At 37.3% G+C, this 25,428-nt stretch overlaps 2 protein-coding genes across 3 annotated transcripts; both read right to left on the reverse strand.

The window, feature by feature from the left end:
* Positions 1-1,290: 1,290 nt before the first annotated feature.
* Positions 1,291-2,170, reverse strand: LOC117331047 (mucin-1-like). The gene is made up of 2 exons (XM_033889640.1): positions 2,160-2,170; positions 1,291-1,999 (listed from the first exon to the last, which is right to left on the reverse strand). Exons 1-2 carry the CDS (start codon positions 2,168-2,170, stop codon positions 1,291-1,293), a joined length of 720 nt encoding a protein of 239 aa, XP_033745531.1.
* Positions 2,171-2,461: 291 nt separating this feature from the next.
* LOC117331578 lies at positions 2,462-25,340 on the reverse strand. 2 transcript variants are annotated; one of them, XM_033890382.1, is made up of 8 exons: positions 25,218-25,330; positions 20,599-20,671; positions 19,117-19,170; positions 10,512-10,547; positions 5,698-5,815; positions 5,155-5,258; positions 2,958-3,134; positions 2,462-2,737 (listed from the first exon to the last, which is right to left on the reverse strand). In XM_033890382.1, the coding sequence occupies exons 1-8, from the start codon at positions 25,248-25,250 to the stop codon at positions 2,697-2,699; spliced, it is 636 nt and encodes a 211-aa protein (XP_033746273.1). In that variant the 5' UTR covers positions 25,251-25,330; the 3' UTR covers positions 2,462-2,696. The 2 variants fall into 2 exon arrangements, with proteins under 2 accessions (XP_033746273.1, XP_033746274.1); XM_033890383.1 differs by lacking the exon at positions 20,599-20,671 and having other exon boundaries at positions 25,218-25,340.
* Positions 25,341-25,428: the final 88 nt, after the last annotated feature.

Below are 25,428 nucleotides of genomic sequence, written 5' to 3' on the forward strand. Positions count from 1 at the left end.
CCCTAAGGATGTTTTTGACTAAATTGGGTTCAAATCCATTGATAACTTTATGACTAGTAGCAATTTAAAAGAATTACTTCTATTTCCCCTATTTGGCCCTGCCCCTTTGGCCCATTCGGGGGTCAGAGTCACCATTTATGCAAAATCTGCTCCCTTTCCTCCAAGGATGTTTCTGACCAAATTGGGATCAAATCCATTCATAACTTTATGACTAGTAGCGATTTAAAGGCAATTTCCCCTATTGTGCCCCGCCCCTTTGGCCCCTCAGGAGTCAGAGTGACCATTTATGCAATATCTGTTCCCCTTCCCCTAAGGATGTTTTTGACTAAATTGGGTTCAAATCCATTGATAACTTTATGACTAGTAGCAATTTAAAAGAATTACTTCTATTTCCCCTATTTGGCCCTGCCCCTTTGGCCCATTCGGGGGTCAGAGTCACCATTTATGCAAAATCTGTTCCCCTTCCCCCATTGATGTTTCTGAGCAAATTGGGTTCAAATCCATTCATAACTTTATGACTAGTAGCGATTTAAAGCAATTGCCTCAATTTCCCCTATTGGGCCCCGCCTCCCCAGCCCCTTAGGGGTCAGAGTCACCATTTATGCAAAATCTGTTCCCCTTCCCCCAAGGATGTTTCTGACCAAATTGGGTTCAAATCCAATCATAACTTTATGACGAGTAGCGATTTAAAGGAATTGCCTCAATTTCCCCTATTGGGCCCCGCCGCTCCTGACCCTTAGGGGTCAGAGTCACCATTTATGCAAAATCTGATCCCCTTCTGCCAAGGATGTTTCTGACAAAATTTGGTCAAAATCCAATTAAAACTTTTGACTAGTAGCGATTTTAAACAAATGTTGACGGACGACGGACGGACGGACGGACGGACGCTGCACCATGACATAAGCTCACCGGACCTTCGGTCCAGGTGAGCTAAAAATGAGACCGCCATATTTTCTTTTCTCAGTGAAGTTCTCTCTGTGTGCCATTATATACTACCAGACACTGCCTAATAAACTTCTGCTGTTTATATATTACCTTTGTCTTCTTTAGCGTAGTAATATATATCCTGTTTAAATGCTAGGCGGATTGACACAGTACTTCAAATGGGGTAACTTGTTTTCTACACGGTCCATATTTTCATACTCATTCCAAGTCCCTGTGGCTTTATGCTAGTAATATATGGATGTCACGTGGCATAATCAATGGGCATGGTCAACTCTTGGGTCTCCGCCAATGCATAGAACGAATATTCATACCCTGCCTACACTGTTCTCTGACGACGACCATCTGTCAGAAATTGTCTGAAGCTGCTATAATACCATGGACAGTGGCTGAAGCTGCTATAATACCATGGACAGTAGCTGAAGCTGCTATAATACCATGGACAGTGGCTGAAGCTGCTATAATACCATGGACAGTGGCTGAAGCTGCTATAATACCATGGACAGTGGCTGAAGCTGCTATAATACCATGGACAGTGGCTGAAGCTGCTATAATACCATGGACAGTGGCTGAAGCTGCTATAATACCATGGACAGTGGCTGAAGCTGCTATAATACCATGGACAGTGGCTGAAGCTGCTATAATACCATGGACAGTGGCTGAAGCTGCTATAATACCATGGACAGTAGCTGAAGCTGCTATAATACCATGGACAGTAGCTGAAGCTGCTATAATACCGGTACCATGGACAGTGGCTGAAGCTGCTATAATACCATGGACAGTGGCTGAAGCTGCTATAATACCATGGACAGTGGCTGAAGCTGCTATAATACCGGTACCATGGACAGTGGCTGAAGCTGCTATAATACCGGTACCATGGACAGTGGCTGAAGCTGCTATAATACCATGGACAGTGGCTGAAGCTGCTATAATACCATGGACAGTGACTGAAGCTGCTATAATACCATGGACAGTGGCTGAAGCTGCTATAATACCATGGACAGTGGCTGAAGCTGCTATAATACCATGGACAGTGGCTGAAGCTGCTATAATTACACTTCAGGTATAATCATATAAGTAAACAATTTCAAAAGGCAGTAGTTTTCAAATAAGAGAATGGTGTTGTTTACTTAGCATTTTCCAATATATCGCTTTATTGGTCAAAACACATCCAGAGGTAAACTTCATTGTGTATTAACCTAGCGGCAACGGCTAACCTCCCTGCCATCTTAGCAAACACCATGATTAACACGAAAAATGTTACTTAATGGGTACTTGGCATTATGAATGCACTCACCAACTAACAGATTTGATGGTGCAACGGCAATGCTCTTTATTTAATTCTAACGCGCCTCATAGAATACACTGATATGATGGGAACTGGGTTCCTATTATGGTATACGCAGTACAAATGATGTTTAGTGCGAACGTGATTTCATTGTGTATGACATGTATCTTGTTCTGTCCAAGGACTTTGACACAACATTAGATCTTAAAATTAATTACAAAACACCAATGAGACATTGAATCAACAATTTAGTCAAAGTAGAGTTTATTTATCATAATTTACATTTAATCAAGCACATAAAGGGTAACAATAAATTGGAAAGACCATCCACTTTCTCTATGGAGAACCCCTGGGTCAATTTAATACTAGTGTCCCATCTGTCTCCATTTCTCTATGGAGGACCCCTGGGTCAATTTAATACTATAGTGTCCCATCTGTCTCCATTTCTCTATGGAGGACCCCTGGGTCAATTACTGGTGTCCCAGCTGTCTCCATACTTGTTTTGACCTGAAACACACAGAAACAGTTCAATTACTAAGGAATAAAGACAGGGTTTTAATTAATCATAGATACAACAATGATAAAAAGTCTTATAATGGATTGAAATATGTCTCTGTAAGCAAATTACTGTTTGTTCCATCTTAATTCTGGTGGAGATCATTGTAATGACCGTGAATGTTGACCTTAAGTGTCCGTTCTGGACCTGTTTTACCTCTAATAACTATACCTGATTTGGACCTTGGTGCACTGTCGGTGTCGGTAAAAAAACCTGATTCTTCATTTTGCTGTGATTTTCCTGGAAGCGTCCCTGCTCTGTACTTCTCTCGTGCCTCTCTCCATGTCATTCCTTTGTCGGGTTTATTGCTTGACGCGTTTTCAGGATATTGTTCACTGTCTGAAGTATCTGGGAAATAGAAAAGTGTTGATATAATTTCCTGAACAAGGGCCTTAATGGTCACCTGAGTCTTAAACAATATTACTATCTTTGATGTACTTAGAATGTACATGAATTTCCTATATAAATGATAGTTGAGTTTCGGCCTTCCTCATAATGCTAACCAATTTTGAATCATTTCCATTAAAATGTGATTTTGTTTAATCAAGTATTTGTTTATTTTTATCAAAATGCAACATTTATGTAGCATTTAATATATTTTAAGTACAATATATATGAAGAACTGATGATTTTTAAATGCAACAGATTAATATAATTGTTTTAGGATACTTATTATCTATGTTGTGTTATAATCATAGTATTATCTCATTATCACAAAGAAAAACATGCTTATTAGAATGCATACTCTGTTCCTGAACATCTGCATGCTTTTATATGTATGAATATGTGTAGAGAAGAGATATGTTTTGAAATGAGATACATGTATAAAAAGATATATACACATGTATAAATCTTTCTGAAAAGAACAGAAAAAAAACCTGACTATAGATTTATCTTATTACCATAGATTTTGAATCCTTTTCCTTTGGATTTACATGTACTAATGCAATAATTATTAAATTGGGTGATATCTAAGTGAATACATGACTTATGGAAAGAGGTATTACACCCAGAACACTATTTTAGGACAAAACAAAAGAATATCTGATGAGTAGGTTAAGTCATCTTTTATGAGGACCTACAAGCCTTATGACATCTGGGTTAGACCTAAGGTACAGTATTTGGTTCAGTGGTACAAATGGATGACAGGTGTCATTTGATAAACATCATTCGAGTTATCACTCCTTATATTACAAGACATGCATATGGTGGCTTGTGCAAATGGTCTATTGTTTAAATCCAAGATGAGCAGCTGTCAACCTCAACGTTTTGTAATCGGTCCTAAAATAAAAGTATTAACAACTACGGAACAAGGGGTACCTATATATGTTATTTGAGAAAGATCCCTTCAGTACATTCTGAAAAATAATGTAAAAAAAAATTCAAATGTCAAAATTCAAGATGGCCGCCTGTCGGCAAAGTTGCATTCTAATATTTCACGAAATGAAATATGCACAACTAGTGATGAAGGGGAACGTACAGATGAAATTTGAGAAAGATTCTTCGAGTTCTTTTTGAGAAATAGCAATAACAAGAACTATTAATGGTGGGATGAACAGATGATGGGACCACAGACATAGGGCGATGTGAATAGCCCACCATTTGATGAAATAATGACAGACACCTAAAACCTAAGAGTGTATCTTGACTGAAACAAGAATTATATATACACCGGTAATTAAATATGAAGTATCTCTCTTGTCTCCACTTCTATCTTACATTTAGATTAAGTCAACATGCAGCTTTTATTGTATTTATTGCTGTAACTACCTGATTTTTTTTTGAAAGATTTTATTACTTCCATGTACTAAGTATTTCATCAAATATAAAAAGTTAGAAATAAAGCTTAACCTTCAGCTAATCAAAAAACTTAAAACAGTGTACAATAATAAACAAAGTCCAATTAACAGTAGTCTGTAGATGAAATCAAAATCTGAAATGTGTGTAGGGGCCATTCATAGATAAAACTATAATTCAGGTTAGGTTATGACAGCATGATTACTTTGTGAGAAATCAAACTAAACTCCCAACTAAATGGAAAACATAAACATGGACCAATTGATTAACTTAGTCCAATTAACAGTAAATTTCTGTTAAAATTTTTCAAATCTAAAATGTATCAAGATACAAGTATATCCCAGGTTCCATTAGGACAGCTGACGTACTTTGAGAGAAATTTAGAGTTTAACAGAAATATTAATGTTGACTCTACTGCTGCTTCTGCCTACAGCAGGTAACAGCAACACCAAGGTCCCACTTCACCACTATGTCGCAAGAGAAAAACTACTATAAGGGTTGACCTTATACATTAAACAAACACTGATTATCCATGATACAATATACACTATATATTTTTTTCAGTACTTACTGTAGTTGCTAGAACCTGACCATCTGTCGTCCCTCTGTTCATAGGAGTCCTGGCTAGAATCTAAGGAATCTTTATTACTTTCTACTTGATTTTGACGAACACGACTGTAACCAAAATAAATTAAAATGAATAAAGTCATAAGTGGATAAATAGGCATATATATATATATAACCCATCTGGTCGGCCGGTTAAGAAGATTGTGTTTAAAGAATTTATCAATGTTAGTAAAAGTGTATTGAAAGCCATTGCTGCAGCTTATTTCAAAACAATATCCTTCCTTGCCAGTTTGTGACATGTCAAATATGTCCCTGGGGGCCCATACTCACCATTCAACAAAATCGGTTCTCCTTTATCCAAAGATGATTCAAACCAAATCTGGTAAAATGCTGTTACGGATAGCTTCTGACTAGTAGCCATTTTGAGGAATAGCTGATAGATGGATGAGGGACACTAGATGCCACACTAGGACAGGCAGGTGAGTTAAATTAAAATGTATTAAAAATAAGTTGATTATACAATGTACCTATTTTCAGTGTATAGTACCTGTTCATTGATGACTCCATTCTGGCAACCCCGCCATTAGGAAATCGCTCCAAAACTCGTTTTTTGCACTCTTCGATCTTGCTAAATCTGGCTATTGTTAACCCAACAAATCCTGAAACTGTAACAAACAAAACAACAGCTTCTGGACATACTCAGTGATATTACTATACTGTACATCTATAGGGATTCTGTTGTAACATGTTACAGATTTGTACATCTATAGGGATTCTGTTGTAACATGTTACAGATTTGTACATCTATAGGGATTCTGTTGTAACATGTTACAGATTTGTATATATCTATAGGGATTCTGTTGTAACATGTTACAGATTTGTATATATCTATAGGGATTCTGTTGTAACATGTTACAGATTTGTATATATCTATAGAGATTCTGTTGTAACATGTTACAGATTTGTATATCTATAGGGATTCTGTTGTAACATATGTTACAGATTTGTACATCTATAGGGATTCTGTTGTAACATGTTACAGATTTGTATATATCTATAGGGATTCTGTTATAACATGTTACAGATTTGTATATATCTATAGGGATTCTGTTGTAACATGTTACAGATTTGTATATCTATAGGGATTCTGTTGTAACATGTTATATATCTATAGGGATTCTGTTGTAACATGTTACAGATTTGTACATCTATAGGGATTCTGTTGTAACATGTTACAGATTTGTATATCTATAGGGATTCTGTTGTAACATGTTACAGATTTGTATATCTATAGGGATTCTGTTGTAACATGTTACAGATTTGTATATCTATAGGGATTCTGTTATAACATCTTACAGATTTGTATATATCTATAGGGATTCTGTTGTAACATGTTACAGATTTGTATATCTGTAGGGATTCTGTTGTAACATGTTACAGATTTGTATATATCTATAGGGATTCTGTTGTAACATGTTATATATCTATATAGGGATTCTGTTGTAACATCTTACAGATTCGTATATATCTATAGGGAGGGATTCTGTTGTAACATGTTACAGATTTGTATATATCTATAGGGATTCTGTTGTAACATGTTACAGATTTGTACATCTATAGGGATTCTGTTGTAACATGTTACAGATTTGTATATATCTATAGGGATTCTGTTGTAACATGTTACAGATTTGTACAACTATAGGGATTCTGTTGTAACATGTTACAGATTTGTATATCTATAGGGATTCTGTTGTAACATGTTACAGATTTGTATATCTATAGGGATTCTGTTGTAACATGTTACAGATTTGTATATCTATAGGGATTCTGTTGTAACATGTTACAGATTTGTATATATCTATAGGGATTCTGTTATAACATGTTACAGATTTGTATATCTATAGGGATTCTGTTGTAACATGTTACAGATTTGTATATCTATAGGGATTCTGTTGTAACATGTTACAGATTTGTATATATCTATAGGGATTCTGTTATAACATGTTACAGATTTGTATATCTATAGGGATTCTGTTGTAACATGTTACAGATTTGTATATATCTATAGGGATTCTGTTGTAACATGTTACAGATTTGTATATATCTATAGGGATTCTGTTATAACATGTTACAGATTTGTATATATCTATAGGGATTCTGTTGTAACATGTTACAGATTTGTATATCTATAGGGATTCTGTTGTAACATGTTACAGATTTGTATATCTATAGGGATTCTGTTGTAACATGTTACAGATTTGTATATCTATAGGGATTCTGTTGTAACATGTTACAGATTTGTATATCTATAGGGATTCTGTTATAACATGTTACAGATTTGTATATCTATAGGGATTCTGTTGTAACATGTTACAGATTTGTATATCTATAGGGATTCTGTTGTAACATGTTACAGATTTGTATATATCTATAGGGATTCTGTTGTAACATGTTACAGATTTGTATATATCTATAGGGATTCTGTTGTAACATGTTACAGATTTGTATATATCTATAGGGATTCTGTTGTAACATGTTACAGATTTGTATATCTATAGGGATTCTGTTATAACATGTTACAGATTTGTATATCTATAGGGATTCTGTTGTAACATGTTACAGATTTGTAATATCTATAGGGATTCTGTTATAACATGTTACAGATTTGTATATATCTATAGGGATTCTGTTGTAACATGTTACAGATTTGTATATCTATAGGGATTCTGTTGTAACATGTTACAGATTTGTATATATCTATAGGGATTCTGTTGTAACATGTTACAGATTTGTATATATCTATAGGGATTCTGTTGTAACATGTTACAGATTGTATATACTATAGGGATTCTGTTGTAACATGTTAGAGATTCGTATATATCTGTAGGGATTTCTGTTGTAACATGTTACAGATTTGTATATCTATAGGGATTCTGTTGTAACATGTTACAGATTTGTATATATCTATAGGGATTCTGTTGTAACATGTTATATATCTATAGGGATTCTGCTGTAACATGTTACAGATTTGTATATATCTATAGGGATTCTGTTGTACATATGTTACAGATTTGGATATCTATAGGGATTCTGTTGTAACATGTTACAGATTTGTATATCTATAGCATTCTGTTGTAACATGTTACAGATTTGTATATATCTATAGGGATTCTGTTGTAACATGTTACAGATTTGTATATATCTATAGGGATTCTGTTGTAACATGTTACAGATTTGTATATATCTATAGAGATTCTGTTGTAACATGTTACAGATTTGTATATATCTATAGGGATTCTGTTGTAACATGTTACAGATTTGTATATATCTATAGGGATTCTGTTGTAACATGTTACAGATTTGTATATATCTATAGGGATTCTGTTGTAACATGTTACAGATTTGTATATCTATAGGGATTCTGTTGTAACATGTTACAGATTTGTATATATCTATAGGGATTCTGTTGTAACATGTTACAGATTTGTATATCTATAGGGATTCTGTTGTAACATGTTACAGATTTGTATATATCTATAGGGATTCTGTTGTAACATATGTTACAGATTTGTACATCTATAGGGATTCTGTTGTAACATGTTACAGATTTGTATATATCTATAGGGATTCTGTTGTAACATGTTACAGATTTGTATATCTATAGGGATTCTGTTGTAACATGTTACAGATTTGTATATATCTATAGGGATTCTGTTGTAACATGTTACAGATTTGTATATCTATAGGGATTCTGTTGTAACATGTTACAGATTTGTATATATCTATAGGGATTCTGTTGTAACATGTTACAGATTTGTATATCTATAGGGATTCTGTTGTAACATGTTACAGATTTGTACAACTATAGGGATTCTGTTATAACATGTTACAGATTTGTATATAGGGATTCTGTTGTAACATATTACAGATTTGTATATCTACAGGGATTCTGTTGTAACATGTTACAGATTTGTACAACTATAGGGATTCTGTTATAACATGTTACAGATTTGTATATAGGGATTCTGTTGTAACATATTACAGATTTGTATATCTATAGGGATTCTGTTGTAACATGTTACAGATTTGTATATCTATAGGGATTCTGTTGTAACATGTTACAGATTTGTATATCTATAGGGATTCTGTTGTAACATGTTACAGATTTGTATATCTATAGGGATTCTGTTGTAACATGTTACAGATTTGTATATATCTATAGGGATTCTGTTGTAACATGTTACAGATTTGTATATATCTATAGGGATTCTGTTGTAACATGTTACAGATTTGTATATATCTATAGGGATTCTGTTGTAACATGTTACAGATTTGTATATCTATAGGGATTCTGTTGTAACATGTTACAGATTTGTATATCTATAGGGATTCTGTTGTAACATGTTAGAGATTCGTATATATCTGTAGGGATTCTGTTGTAACATGTTACAGATTTGTACATCTATAGGGATTCTGTTGTAACATGTTACAGATTTGTACAACTATAAAGCATTCTGTTGTAACATGTTACAGATTTGTACAACTATAAAGCATTCTGTTGTAACATATGTTACAGATTTGTATATATCTATAGGGATTCTGTTGTAACATGTTACAGATTTGTATATATCTATAGGGATTCTGTTGTAACATGTTACAGATTTGTATATAGATCATCTATATAGGGATTCTGTTGTAACATGTTATATATCTATATAGGGATTCTGTTGTGACATGTTATATTCTATATAATAAGGATTCTGTTGTAACATATGTTACAGATTTGTACATGTATAAGGATTATTTTGTAACATGTTACAATTCTGTACTTAAACTAATTGATAATACCAATGACCTGAGAGATATTGTTTTACTGGTAAATACTTGTAAAATACAGACTTTATAGCTTTGTCCTATCAATTAAGAAGGCAATAAAACCACACAAGAATAACTACATGACCTGTACTTTGACATGACTAATAATTTGTCGTAAATGATATTTGGGTTAGGTGTCAAGATTAACTGAACTGACATCTGTCAATCTCCTTTATATTCTTACAGAATGGTAATGGACTACCTTCATCTGTTTCAGAAAACCATGACAGTTTGACAATAAAGGACAGCAAGTTCTGTGACATGTTCTGGTCACCTCTCGCTTCACTTGGAGGAAACATCAGAGTGCAGGTGTGTTTTAGTTTGCAGACTAACCAACAAGGCTAAAACACAGCAAAATTGAGGGATATAATTGATTTAATCAGTTACTCTTATTTACCTTACATACAGTCGAGGTATGTTAATATACAATAGTTTACGTCTGTTTGCATGGTCTAACATCGCCACTACTTACATCCTGTTACTTACTAAATCCATTTACCAGGAAGTGTCTTCGATTAAACCCTAAATAAATGGAAAAGATAGAGTATATTATACATAAAGAGAACAGTTTCAATGTCTTGCAGCACTCTATATGGACAGGTTCAAGGTGTGTAATACTGTATCTGGACAGGTTCAAGGTGTGTAATACTGTATATGGATAGGTTTAAGGTGTGTTATACTGTATCTGGACAGGTTTAAGGTGTGTAATACTCTATATGGACAGGTTCAAGGTGTGTAATACTGTATCTGGACAGGTTCAAGGTGTGTTATATATGGACAGGTTTAAGGTGTGTTATACTCTATCTGGACAGGTTCAAGGTGTGTAATACTCTATATGGACAGGTTCAAGGTGTGTAATACTGTATCTGGATAGGTTCAAGGTGTGTAATACTCAACCTGGACAGGTTCAAGGTGTGTAATACTCTATCTGGGCAGGTTCAAGGTGTGTACAGTAATACTGTTTCTGGACAGGTTCAAGGTGTGTAATACGTACTCTATCTGGGCAGGTTCAAGGTATGTAATACTCTAAATGGATAGGTTCAAGGTGTGTAATACTCAACCCGGGCAGGTTCAAGGTGTGTAATACTCTATCTGGGCAGGTTCAAGGTGTGTACAGTAATACTGTTTCTGGACAGGTTCAAGGTGTGTAATACGTACTCTATCTGGGCAGGTTCAAGGTATGTAATACTCTAAATGGATAGGTTCAAGGTGTGTAATACTCAACCTGGACAGGTTCAAGGTGTGTATTACTCTATCTGGACAGGTTCAAGGTGTACAGTACTCTATCTGGGCAGGTTCAAGGTGTGTAATACTCTATCTGGACAATTCAAGGTGTGTATTACTCTATCTGGACAGGTTGAAGGTGTACTGTACTCTATCTGGGCAGGTTCAAGGTGTGTGTAATACTCTATCTGGACAGGTTCAAGGTATGTAATACTCAACCTGGACAGGTTCAAGGTGTGTAATACTTTATCTGGACAATTCAAGGTGTGTATTACTCTATCTGGACAGGTTGAAGGTGTACTGTACTCTATCTGGACAGGTTCAAGGTGTGTGTAATACTCTATCTGGACAGGTTCAAGCAAGGTGTACAGTACTCTATCTGGACCGGTTCAATGTGTGTAATACTGTATCTGGACAGGTTCAAGGTGTGTAATACTCTATCTGGGCAGGTTCAAGGTGTGTAATACTGTATCTGGGCAGGTTCAAGGTATGTAATACTCAACCTGGACAGGTTCAAGGTCTGTAATACTTTATCTGGACAATTCAAGGTGTGTACATGTATTACTCTATCTGGACAGGTTCAAGGTGTACGGTACTCTATCTGGGCAGGTTCAAGGGGTGTGTAATACTGTATCTGGACAGGTTCAAGCAAGGTGTACAGTACTCTATCTGGACCAGTTCAAGGTGTGTAATACTGTATCTGGACAGGTTAAAGGTGTGTAATACTGTATCTGGACAGGTTCAAGGTGTGTTATACTGTATCTGGGCAGGTTCAAGGTGTGTAATACTGTATCTGGACAGGTTCAAGGTATGTAATACTCAACCTGGACAGGTTCACTGTGTGTAATACTCTATCTGGGCAGGTTCAAGGTGTGTAATACTCAACCTGGACAGGTTCACTGTGTGTAATATTCTATCTGGGCAGGTTCAAGGTGTGTAATACTCTATCTGGGCAGGTTCAAGGTGTGTAATACTGTATCTGGGCAGGTTCACTGTGTGTAATTCTGTATCTGGACAGGTTCAAGGTGTGTAATACTGTATCTCGACAGGTTCAAGGTGTGTAATACTCTATCTGGGCAGGTTCAAGGTGTGTAATACTGTATCTGGGCAGGTTCAAGGTATGTAATACTCAACCTGGACAGGTTCAAGGTCTGTAATACTTTATCTGGACAATTCAAGGTGTGTACATGTATTACTCTATCTGGACAGGTTCAAGGTGTACGGTACTCTATCTGGGCAGGTTCAAGGGGTGTGTAATACTGTATCTGGACAGGTTCAAGCAAGGTGTACAGTACTCTATCTGGACCAGTTCAAGGTGTGTAATACTGTATCTGGACAGGTTAAAGGTGTGTAATACTGTATCTGGACAGGTTCAAGGTGTGTTATACTGTATCTGGGCAGGTTCAAGGTGTGTAATACTGTATCTGGACAGGTTCAAGGTATGTAATACTCAACCTGGACAGGTTCACTGTGTGTAATACTCTATCTGGGCAGGTTCAAGGTGTGTAATACTCAACCTGGACAGGTTCACTGTGTGTAATATTCTATCTGGGCAGGTTCAAGGTGTGTAATACTCTATCTGGGCAGGTTCAAGGTGTGTAATACTGTATCTGGGCAGGTTCACTGTGTGTAATTCTGTATCTGGACAGGTTCAAGGTGTGTAATACTGTATCTCGACAGGTTCAAGGTGTGTAATACTCTATCTGGGCAGGTTCAAGGTGTGTAATACTGTATCTGGGCAGGTTCAAGGTATGTAATACTCAACCTGGACAGGTTCAAGGTCTGTAATACTTTATCTGGACAATTCAAGGTGTGTACATGTATTACTCTATCTGGACAGGTTCAAGGTGTACGGTACTCTATCTGGGCAGGTTCAAGGGGTGTGTAATACTGTATCTGGACAGGTTCAAGCAAGGTGTACAGTACTCTATCTGGACCAGTTCAAGGTGTGTAATACTGTATCTGGACAGGTTAAAGGTGTGTAATACTGTATCTGGGCAGGTTCAAGGTGTGTAATACTGTATCTGGACAGGTTGAAGGGGTGTGTAATACTCAACCTGGACAGGTTCACTGTGTGTAATACTCTACCTGGGCAGGTTCAAGGTGTGTAATACTCAACCTGGACAGGTTCACTGTGTGTAATACTCTATCTGGGCAGGTTCAAGGTGTGTAATACTCAACCTGGACAGGTTCACTGTGTGTAATACTCTACCTGGGCAGGTTCAAGGTGTGTAATACTCAACCTGGACAGGTTCACTGTGTGTAATACTCTATATGGACAGGTTCAAGGTGTGTAATACTCTATCTGGGCAGGTTCACTGTGTGTAATACTCTACCTGGGCAGGTTCAAGGTGTGTAATACTCAACCTGGACAGGTTCACTGTGTGTAATACTCTATATGGACAGGTTCAAGGTGTGTAATACTCAACCTGGACAGGTTCACTGTGTGTAATACTCTACCTGGGCAGGTTCAAGGTGTGTAATACTCAACCTGGACAGGTTCACTGTGTGTAATACTCTATCTGGGCAGGTTCAAGGTGTGTAATACTCAACCTGGACAGGTTCACTGTGTGTAATACTCTACCTGGGCAGGTTCAAGGTGTGTAATACTCAACCTGGACAGGTTCACTGTGTGTAATACTCTATATGGACAGGTTCAAGGTGTGTAATACTCTATCTGGGCAGGTTCAAGGTATGTAATACTCAACCTGGACAGGTTCACTGTGTGTAATACTCTACCTGGGCAGGTTCAAGGTGTGTAATACTCAACCTGGACAGGTTCACTGTGTGTAATACTGTATCTGGACAGGTTCAAGGTGTGTAATACTGTATCTGGACAGGTTCAAGGTGTGTAATACTCTATCTGGGCAGGTTCAAGGTATGTAATACTCAACCTGGACAGGTTCAAGGTCTGTAATACTTTATCTGGACAATTCAAGGTGTGTACATGTATTACTCTATCTGGACAGGTTCAAGGTGTACGGTACTCTATCTGGGCAGGTTCAAGGGGTGTGTAATACTGTATCTGGACAGGTTCAAGCAAGGTGTACAGTATTCTATCTGGACCGGTTCAAGGTGTGTAATACTGTATCTGAGCAGGTTCAAGGTGTGTAATACTGTATCTGGACAGGTTCAAGGTATGTAATACTCAACCTGGACAGGTTCACTGTGTGTAATACTCTATCTGGGCAGGTTCAAGGTGTGTAATACTGTATCTGAACAGGTTCAAGGTGTGTAATACTCAGCCTGGACAGGTTCACTGTGTGTAATACTCTATCTGGGCAGGTTCAAGGTGTGTGTAATAAAATAAAATGTACTGTATCTGGACAGGTTAAAGCAAGGTGTACAGTACTCTATCTGGACCGGTTCAATGTGTGTAATACTGTATCTGGACAGGTTCAAGGTGTGTAATACTCTATCTGGGCAGGTTCAATGTGTGTAATACTGTATCTGGACAGGTTCAAGGTATGTAATAATCAACCTGGACAGGTTCAAGGTGTGTAATACTCTATCTGGGCAGGTTCAAGGTGTGTAATACTGTACAGTATCTGGACAGGTTCAAGGTGTGTAATACTCTATATGGACAGGTTTAAGGTGTGTTATACTCTATCTGGGCAGGTTCAAGGTGTGTAATACTCTATCTGGGCAGGTTCAAGGTGTGTAATACTGTATCTGGACAGGTTTAAGGTGTGTAATACTCAACCTGGGAAGGTTCAAGGTGTGTAATACTGTATCTGGGCAGGTTCAAGGTATGTCATACTCAACCTGGACAGGTTCAAGGTGTGTAATACTGTATCTGAGCAGGTTCAAGGTGTGTAATACTGTATTTGGACAGGTTCAAGGTATGTAATACTCAACCTGGACAGGTTCACTGTGTGTAATACTCTATCTGGGCAGGTTCAAGGTGTGTAATACTGTATCTGAACAGGTTCAAGGTGTGTAATACTCAGCCTGGACAGGTTCACTGTGTGTAATACTCTATCTGGGCAGGTTCAAGGTGTGTGTAATAAAATAAAATGTACTGTATCTGGACAGGTTAAAGCAAGGTGTACAGTACTCTATCTGGACCGGTTCAATGTGTGTAATACTGTATCTGGACAGGTTCAAGGTGTGTAATACTGTATCTGGGCAGGTTCAATGTGTGTAATACTGTATCTGGACAGGTTCAAGGTATGTAATAATCAACCTGGACAGGTTCAAGGTGTGTAATACTCTATCTGGGCAGGTTCAAGGTGTGTAATACTGTACAGTATCTGGACAGGTTCAAGGTGTGTAATACTCTATATGGACAGGTTTAAGGTGTGTTATACTCTATCTGGGCAGGTTCAAGGTGTGTAATACTCTATCTGGGCAGGTTCAAGGTGTGTAATACTGTATCTGGACAGGTTTAAGGTGTGTAATACTCAACCTGGGAAGGTTCAAGGTGTGTAATACTGTATCTGGGCAGGTTCAAGGTATGTCATACTCAACCTGGACAGGTTCAAGGTGTGTAATACTTTATCTGGACAATTCAAGGTGTGTAGTACTCTATCTGGACAGGTTCAAGGTGTACAGTACTCTATCTGGGCAGGTTCAAGGACAGGTTCAAGCAAGGTGTACAGTACTCTAACTGGACCGGTTCAAGGTGTGAAATACTGTATCTGGACAGCTTAAAGGGAGGTGTACAGTACTGATCTGTCTGGGCATGTAAAAGATTGATACACCTGATCTATACACAGAATCATTTATTTGGACAGCTAGGTACTGTAAACACATTTATTTTGCCACATTTGAATTGATATAAAACAAGAGGCCCATGGGCCTTAACGGTCACCTGAGATTTGAAATATTTCAGTTAATTTAATTTACCCTTTTTGGCCCCGCCCATCAGCCCTCAGGGGTCAGTCAGGGCCAACATATGCATATTATCAAACTTTCATCCCATGCTGAAAATGTTAACCAAGTTAGAATGAATTCCAATAGAAATCAAACAAATCAGTCAAAAATGTAATTTCCCTATATACATTTAAACTATAGTAAAATGTAACCCTCCCAAGGGGCAAACTTATGACCCCAGGGTCATTAAATTAATAAATTTTAGTAGAGCACCTTAAGACCCTTCCAACTATGAAGAGTATTTGATTCTACCTTATTTCGGTCTTGAGAAGAAGATTTTTGAAATTTCAGCCAATTTGACCATTTTTAGCCCCGCCCATCAGCCCCTCTGGGTCAATCAGGGCCAACATGTGCATACCCTCAAACTGCCATCCCAAGCTGATAATGTTAACCAAATTAGAATGAATTCCAATAGAAATAAAACAAATAAAAGTCAAAAATGTAATTTCCCTATATAAACTATAGTAAAGTTTACCCCCTCCCCAGGGGCAAACTTGAGACCCCGGGGTCATGAAATTCACAATTTCGGTAAAGCACCTTCAGACCCTGCCATCTATGAAGTGTATTTGATTCCTTATTATCCGAGAGTAGAGAAGAAGATTTTTGAAATTTCAGTCAATTTGGCCCTTTTTAGCCCCGCCCATCAGCCCCTGGGGGTCAACCAGGGCCAACATGTGCATGCCATCAAACTGTCATCCCATGCTGACAATGTTTACCAAATTAGAATGAATTCCAAAAGAAATAAAACAAATACAAGAGATCCCAGAGGGATCTTGGCGCCCACCATTGAATGTTCTTCATAGGTTCCATGTCAGATTGATCTTTTCTCTACTTTTCTCTTCTTCTAAGTCTTACTAATCTGTGTAAATTCAGAAGAAACCTCTAGTACTTTTCAAACAAGGGAAACCTATATATAAAAGTTAAGATTAAGGCACCAAATGGAACCTATATATGGAATTTGAGAAAGATTCCTTCAGTACTTTCTGAGATATAGCGATAACAAACTTCAATTGTCAAAATCCAAGATGGCTGCCTGTCGGCCATGTTGTTTTCTGATTGGTCTCAAAATGCAATATGCATAACTAAGCACCAAGGGGAACCTACCTATGAAATTGGAGAAAGATCCATTCAGTACTTTCTCAGAAATAGCGATAACAAACTTCAATGGTCAAAATCCAAGATGGCTGCCTGTCGGCCATGTTGTTTTCCGATCAGTCCCAAAATGCTATATGCATTACTAGGCACCAAGGGGAACCTACTTATGAAATTTGAGAAAGATCCCTTCAGTACTTTCTCAGAAATAGCGATAACAAACTTCAATTGTCAAAATCCAAGATGGCTGCCTGACGGCCATCTTGTTTTCCGATCGGTCCCAAAATGCTATATGCATAACAAGGCACCAAGAGGAACCTACATATGAAATTTGAGAAAGATTCCTTCAGTACTTTCTCAGAAATAGCGATAACAAACTTCAATGGTCAAAATCCAAGATGGCTGCCTGTCGGCCATGTTGTTTTCCGATCGGTCCCAAAATGCAATATGCATAACTACGCACCAAGGGGAACCTACATATGAAATTTGAGAAAGATCCCTTCAGTACTTTCTCAGAAATAGCGATAACAAACTTCAATGGTCAAAATCCAAGATGGCTGCCTGTCGGCCATGTTGTTTTCCGATCGGTCCCAAAATGCAATATGCATAACTACGCACCAAGGGGAACCTACATATGAAATTTGAGAAAGATCCCTTCAGTACTTTCTCAGAAATAGCGATAACAAACTTCAATGGTCAAAATCCAAGATGGCTGCCTGTCGGCCATGTTGTTTTCCGATCGGTCCCAAAATGCAATATGCATAACTAGGCACCAAGGGGAACCTATATATGAAATTTGAGAAAGATCCCTTCAGTACTTTCTCAGAAATAGCGATAACAAACTTCAATGGTCAAAATCCAAGATGGCTGCCTGTCGGCCATGTTGTTTTCCGATCGGTCCCAAAATGCAATATGCATAACTACGCACCAAGGGGAACCTACATATGAAATTTGAGAAAGATCCCTTCAGCACTTTCTCAGAAATAGCGATAACAAACTTCAATGGTCAAAATCCAAGATGGCTGCCTGTCGGCCATGTTGTTTTCCGATCGGTCCCAAAATGCAATATGCATAACTACGCACCAAGGGGAACCTACATATGAAATTTGAGAAAGATCCCTTCAGCACTTTCTGAGGATTAGCGATAACAAGAATTGTTTACGGACGGACGGACGGACGGACGGAGGGAGGGACGGACGGACGGACGGACGACGGACCACGGACGCAGGGCGATTTGAATAGCCCACCATCTGATGATGGTGGGCTAAAAAGTCAAAAATGTGATTTCCCTATATAAACTATAGTAAAGTTTACCCCCTCCCCAGGGGCAAACGTTAGACCCCTGGGTCATGAAATTTACAATTTTGGTAAAGCACCTTAAGACCCTTCCATCTATGAAGAGTGTTTGATTCCACCATGACTGGGAGTACTAGTAGAGAAGAAGATTTTTGAAGTTTTAGTCAATTTGACCCTTTTTAGCCCCGCCACTCAGGCCCCTGGGGGTTGGGAACCATATAATTTACAATTTTGGTTGACCTTTAGCCATAGAAGCTTCATGCCAAATTTCATTGAGTTTGGTTTAGGGGTTTTGGAGAAGAAGTCGAAAATGTAAATTGTTTACGGACGGACGACGCACGACGCACGACGACGGACAAAAGGGGATTAGAATAGGTCACTTGAGACTTTGTCTCAGGTGACCTAAAAACTGAATTAGCAAAATCATAAAATGATAATAAAATAAATGATTTCAGCACAGGTATGTTCACATGTTCACAGTTTAGGATTTGCCAGTGTTATAGGAGAACTGGATTCACTTTGTTGATTAAAGTGGTGAATTTGATTTAGAAATGTGATAATTAAAATACTCTATTAGAATCCTTTACATGTACACTGTACTTACCTCTTTGCTTCCGTATTTCAAGAAGTGCAAACATTCCTAACGCAACAGGTGCTCCTGTCAATGTAACAATAGATGCTGACATGATAGAAATTATTTGAGAGTCTAGAATAATTATTCAGTTTTAAAATTCAGAAAGGGAAATTCAATTTTTAGTCAGTTTCTTGAAACCTTCATTAGATGTATATATAAATTCTTACAAGGAATGTGGACTACAAAGACCAAGTGGTTAGGTATACATGTATTATCCATAGCTCAATATATATATATATATCATTATTTGAGTTCCATCCTTAATTCACATACAATGTAGAGGATTTGAGAAAAAGCTTTATAGACCTATTTTGCCCACTGCATAACCCAAAGGATCTTGTTTGAGAAATTGTGGTACTACAGTAAACACAATAAACCTGCTGCATTCAAACACAGGGGCATATGTTATTAGCATACCAGACAAGCCCTCTACCCCCAAAACATTTATTACATGCCTCTTGAAATCCAAATGCTATATTTGGGATCTTTACTTTCTTTTTTCTTCAAACTAAAACCCCAATCGACAACAACCTCTGATCAAAACATCAATGTACTTCTATATGATTCCCCATTGCCTTAGAAGTCTCAGTTTTCAACTATGCATTAATACACTTGAGTAAGGGAAAGATTACTCCTTGAGATATTTTTGTTTCGATATTTCTCACATACTTAAGAGGACTATCCGGCGGTTGCTAGGGAAAAGATCAATCAATCTTACACAGAGGGGAAAAGACAGCCGGCACGCGCTATATGATGCTGCTCACAATAATGTAACATCACCATTTTGCGTTGAGTAACAAAGTTGTAAATGATGATGTCATAAATTTTGATGCACATTCCTAGGAGCATTGAAGATGGCGCGATGAAAAACTTTCATAAAAACTTTCATTTGGTTGCAAGTATGTGAGAAAAATAATCAAACATGGGTCTGTTCCGTGAACAAGGATATCTCAACCCTAATTTAAGAGTTTGGCGGACCAGCACTCAGAAAGATACATATAATATGTATCCCTGTCCACGGAACAGACCCAAGTAAGATTCTATTAATCTACAACATTAGATAATATGGTGTAATATCTACACAGGATCAATTAGTTCAACCCATTGTAATTATTGCCTTCTGTACTTGATGCATCTATGCAGTAAAGAGTTCCCAGGACTACACATTCACATGGAATCTGTAATGATCTTTTAACTTTGTCTTGTCATTGGTAATCCACACCAAGGCTGTTTTTTTATCATGGTCCAAATTGGCGAATTTTGGAAAAAACATTCATGAGATTTTACCCATTTTTGTGTGTGCATGTAACACTTGTAAAGACCTTTTTTACAGCAGTTTTAAAGTAATTCTTAAGGTGCCTAGATTACAAGTCTGTAAACTTTTTTATGTATATTTATGGTAAAAAAATCATACTGAAAGTACAAACAAGATGTAAAACTCATAAAAATTACCCCTCAATAGCATTCCTTCTGTCATGCATTGTTTGATTAATTCTATCTCTTCTTTGGAATCTGCAGGAATCACCTGTCAACAACACACAAACACAGAGTCAATCAACAAAATCTGTTCCCCTTCCTCCATGGATCTTTTAGATTAAATTTGGTGCAAATCTATTCAAAACTTTCTGACACTTAGTACTGTAGCGATTTGAAGTAATAACCTCTATTTCTCCTATTGGGCCCCACCCGGGAGGCGCAGGCCCAAGGAGGGTCACAGTCATCGTTAATGCAAAATCTGTTCACTTTCCTCTAATGCAAGGAAAGTTCTGACAAAGTTTGGTTCAAATCCATTCAGGACTTTTTGAAAAGTAGTGATTTAAAGCAAATATCGATGGACGGTTCACCATTGCATAAGCTCAACAGCCCTTGCATGGAGCCAGCTGAGCTAATAAAGGTGCCACAAATCGAAAATGACAAATGTAACATTGTGCACAAGAAGCAACAACAGGGTAGCCTGAGTTTCCTCTGGCCCTGACACCATATACGCATTTCTAGTGTAGAAACTGGGGCTACAGTAACAACAGGGTTTGGGAACAAAGCGAGAGGGAAGGGGTGTTTCACATAACAGGTTGGGGAAAGCTGCCAACTTGCGTATAATACACGAATTCACGTATTATAAAAATGTTCGCCAGTTTGAGTATGGATCATTTGTTACTATGAATTGCCAAAATGGATTAAACAGATAATTTTTGAATGCTTTATCTAATGGCAATGGGAGATAGTCAACTCGTACCCATTCAAAGTCGTACCCACAAACTCGTACCCAAATATTGGCGAAGTCGTACCCACAAAAACAGGCGAACTCGTACCCAAGTGTGGCTAACTCGTACCCAAGTGTGGTGAACCCGTAACACACATGAAATAATATTACCGATGATTGTGCGAGTATAATGTAAACAACTGTCGCGCGCACATTAAAAAAAAATAGGAGCATTTTGATGATTATTCACTCGGGCTACAAAAGGTCTTTTTTGTACACATGTTGTTACATTTTGTATTAAACTGACTTTATTTTTTAATGTTTCTGGTTGCATCAGAATATTCTTTTTATTTGAATAGAAATTACAGCGTGACACCTAATTTGTTAGTTACGTGACTCTGCCTATTGATAGATTTCGTCACATGTCATCATCTTCAATTGAACAGGCGGAGACGCGGGTTAGTTGACAGCTAGACAGGCGCCAAAGTTATATAAACTAATCCAATTAGACTACACCGCAGGTGGGCGGAGTCACGGATAGATAATCTTTCAAGTCAGAGATTGTCACTTAATTGTCTCAGTGATTGTTATATTCAATATTAATGCATTTATTGATCACTTCGAAATTGTATATATGTATTCATGGTCATTATGAAATAATAAGTTTTTATAAGTATCTTATTTCAGGTTTCAGATTTGAAATTCCGTAATTAACATATTAGATACGTGTTCATAGGAAACACAGAGAATGTCTTTATTCTTCTCTATCAAAAATGGTATAGATCCAAATTTTCTTTGTGTTATATATATATATATATATATATCATGCCAGAAAGTGTAGGGGAAATCCGTAATATTTTAAATTCCCATCATCCGAGACAACCTAACTTTCGGCAAGAAAATATGCATAATTTCTTCTTTTCGTCATCCACCAAACCTTGGAATGATCCAGATATTACTATAAAGAATTGGTCTACTTAGAAGTTCATTAAAAGAAATATCCCTAGGAAGTGTCCAATAATAACTGCATCTTGGTGTGTGGGTCCCGCATGTTAAAAATACTCCATAGCCGTTTGAAGAACCGTGCTAGCTCTCCTTTCTATGACCTTTTCAGAGCATATTTTAAAATTAATTCTACTGAACATATGTGTGGTAATTCTTGAAAGACTCGATCATTTCCCCTTCGTATGACCCTTAAAGGTCCTCATTCGTTTTCTATTTACAATAAACATAGTTATAATTAACCTTTCCGCAAAAATCAAACATCTGCCTTTCTCCTATTTGGCGAACCAGAATTATGTGACAGCAATGCAGATACATGTATTACAATTTATGTATGTATTTCAATTATTAAATAAGTCCGTAGCCGATTTCACTTGATTTTTAACAGATTTAATTAGTACATATATATGTCTCTGGATTTAGCAACAGAGTTATTACGTAAGAATCAATTCTGTGAAAATGCTTTTCATTCTATTTGATTTGCAGGAGATTAATAATTGATTGATATATTCATGACATTTTAAGTCGTTAATTGTACTAGAATACTAAAAACAGCATATGTAGGTCTCTGATTTTACCTTATCTAACAAGTGTCCAGCTAAGGGCTACCCTGGTCACTCATTAAAACTATTTATCTTGGAATATATATGATTTTTGTATTCATTTTAGAATACAAAGTTTCCGATGTTATCTCACATTCTTATTACTGGGTAACTGAAGAAATAATAAGTTGTTATTTGCATATTTTTTGGGGGGTTTCAATGTGTAACAATTGTGGGTCTTCAGTGGTGCATTTCCGTATTATGCAATCATTCGATCGAAGTGAAATTTTGCATGGTGAGATAAAGGTGTCATATGCATGTCAATTTCATTGAATTATTTTTGTATGATTGGTACGAGTTCGCAAATTTTGGGTACAACTCCACCAACGTTTGGTACGAGTTCGCCAATTTTGGGTACGACTCCGCCAACGTTTGGTACGAGTTCACCAATTTTGGGTACGACTCCGCCAACGTTGGGTACAAGTTCGCCAATTTTGGGTACGACTCCGCCAACGTTGGGTAAAAGTTCGCCAATTGTGGGTACGAGTTTGTTTAGGTACAGGTTGGAAAGGGTACGAGTTAGCCATAATTCATGGTAATTAAATTTATGATAAGTATAATAATACTTTAGTAAAACATTTTCACTGAAAGAGTTGTCCACTACATATACTGGAAGAATTGCATCAATTCTTAGTACTTTCCTATGTGCAAATAATTTTCATGAATAATTGCGACTTGGACGAATAATTTTTAAAAGGTAACTTTAGAGTGGTTTTGGCTATCTTTAGTAACAAAACTACTGTATACCTTAATTCACAATTGGCATATAATATGCAAGGTTGCATAAGGCCAGGTTGGGGAAATCTGCCATTTTCAGCTATATATGGCTACAATGTAGCTGATTTCAGCTACTCTAGCTAAACATGTATGTACGTAGCTACTATCGATAGCTGGATTCAGCTACTCCAAAACAATTTACCTGTTGATGTGTCAAATACACAAAGTCGCACATGCGCCGCAAAATGATCGGGTACGCTACCATACCAGACACAGTATTTAAACAACTTTCACGACTATTAACGCGTCCTCTAAACTGACACGTTTATATTCGTGGAAGTTGTTTAATTCTGTCTGGTACGCAAGTTGGTGGTTTTCTCCAAACAGCATAAAACGTCACATGTTAACTCGTCAAATCATGACCACTACGTTTTATTCAGCTTAGGTGATGTCGACTGCAACAGAAACCCCCAAGTTAATCGCGATTGGACAGCCAGCTTATAGCTTACAGGGCCTACAAATGCCGGTTAGACGATTTATAGGATCGAGCAGGATCGGGCAGAATCGGACCGTTAATGCTATGCCAATGCATTTATTTTGATTTTAAACGAGCATATTTTAAACGTTATGACTTAATTTTAACAAAAGTATACGAATTATTGAGTATTTTCCACAAAAACTCACTGCACGCACTGGACCAAAAGACGATTTACAGGATCGGGCGGCTTACGGATACGATCGGACCTTTTAGTTATTAGTGATGTGTTTATTTTGGTTTTAAACTGGCATATTTAAAACATTATTGCATAATTATAACAAAATAATATGAATTATTGAGTATTTTCCACATCAACGTACTGCCCGCACCGGACCAAAAGACGATTTACAGGATCGGGCAGAATCGGGCGGCTCACACACAAGATCGGACCTTTAAATTATTAGTGACGTATTTAGTTTGATTTTAAACGAACATTTTTGGAACATTATTGCCTTATTATAACAAAATTATATCAATTATTAATATTTTTCACATAAATGCACTGCGCGCACTGGACCAAATGGCGATTTACAGGATCGGGCAGAACCGGGCAGCTCACACACAAGATCGGACCTTTAAATTATTCGTGATGCATTTAGTTTGATTTTTAACAAGCATATTTGGAACACTATTGCCTTATTATAACAAAATAATATGAATTATTGAGTATTTTTCACATAAATGCAATGCGCGCACTGGACCAAAAGACGATTTACAGGATCTGACAGAATTGGGCGGCTCACAGACACGATCGGGTCTTTAAATGTGATTATGCTTATATTTTGTTACTAACTAGTCAAACTGAAAAAAATTATGCACTTATGCTCGATTCTGCCTGATCCTGCCCGATCCTGTAAATCGTCTAACCCTACAAATGCCATGAATGCTCAGGTCATTCAGGGTCATGTTATGTGTTGGGATAGGGGGGACGTCTTTAGGTTCTAACTGTACACTAACTGACGCCTAATTTATTCTTCAAAATTAGAATCGTTGAGTGATTGTCGCACCCTACCTGTGAGGGTGCATCTTCTCCAGATCCAGACATATTTCACATGCAGCTAACTGCTTACGCCTAGGCCTACCGCAGTAAGCTGTTGTTATTTAAACGGAAACTGTGAACCGATATACAAAAGGTGACCCGATCTCGGACTAAAAAATCCGACTTAGTTATATACCCACTTTGATTACATTTACTTTTTATGTAAATATAATGATTAGCCTTG

The sequence above is a fragment of the Pecten maximus genome, chromosome 7 (genome assembly GCF_902652985.1).
Source record: "Pecten maximus chromosome 7, xPecMax1.1, whole genome shotgun sequence".
Classification (NCBI taxonomy): domain Eukaryota; kingdom Metazoa; phylum Mollusca; class Bivalvia; order Pectinida; family Pectinidae; genus Pecten; species Pecten maximus.

Excerpts from the sequence above, each read along its gene's own strand:
- LOC117331578 (XM_033890382.1), bottom strand. The coding sequence starts at position 25,250 with ATGTCTGGATCTGGAGAAGATGCACCCTCACAG. Across the intron at positions 20,672-25,217 it reads GAGAAGATGCACCCTCACAG|GTGATTCCTGCAGATTCCAA; the intron begins GTAGGGTGCGAC and ends TGTTGTTGACAG. Across the intron at positions 5,259-5,697 it reads ATGGAGTCATCAATGAACAG|TCGTGTTCGTCAAAATCAAG; the intron begins GTACTATACACT and ends TTTTGGTTACAG.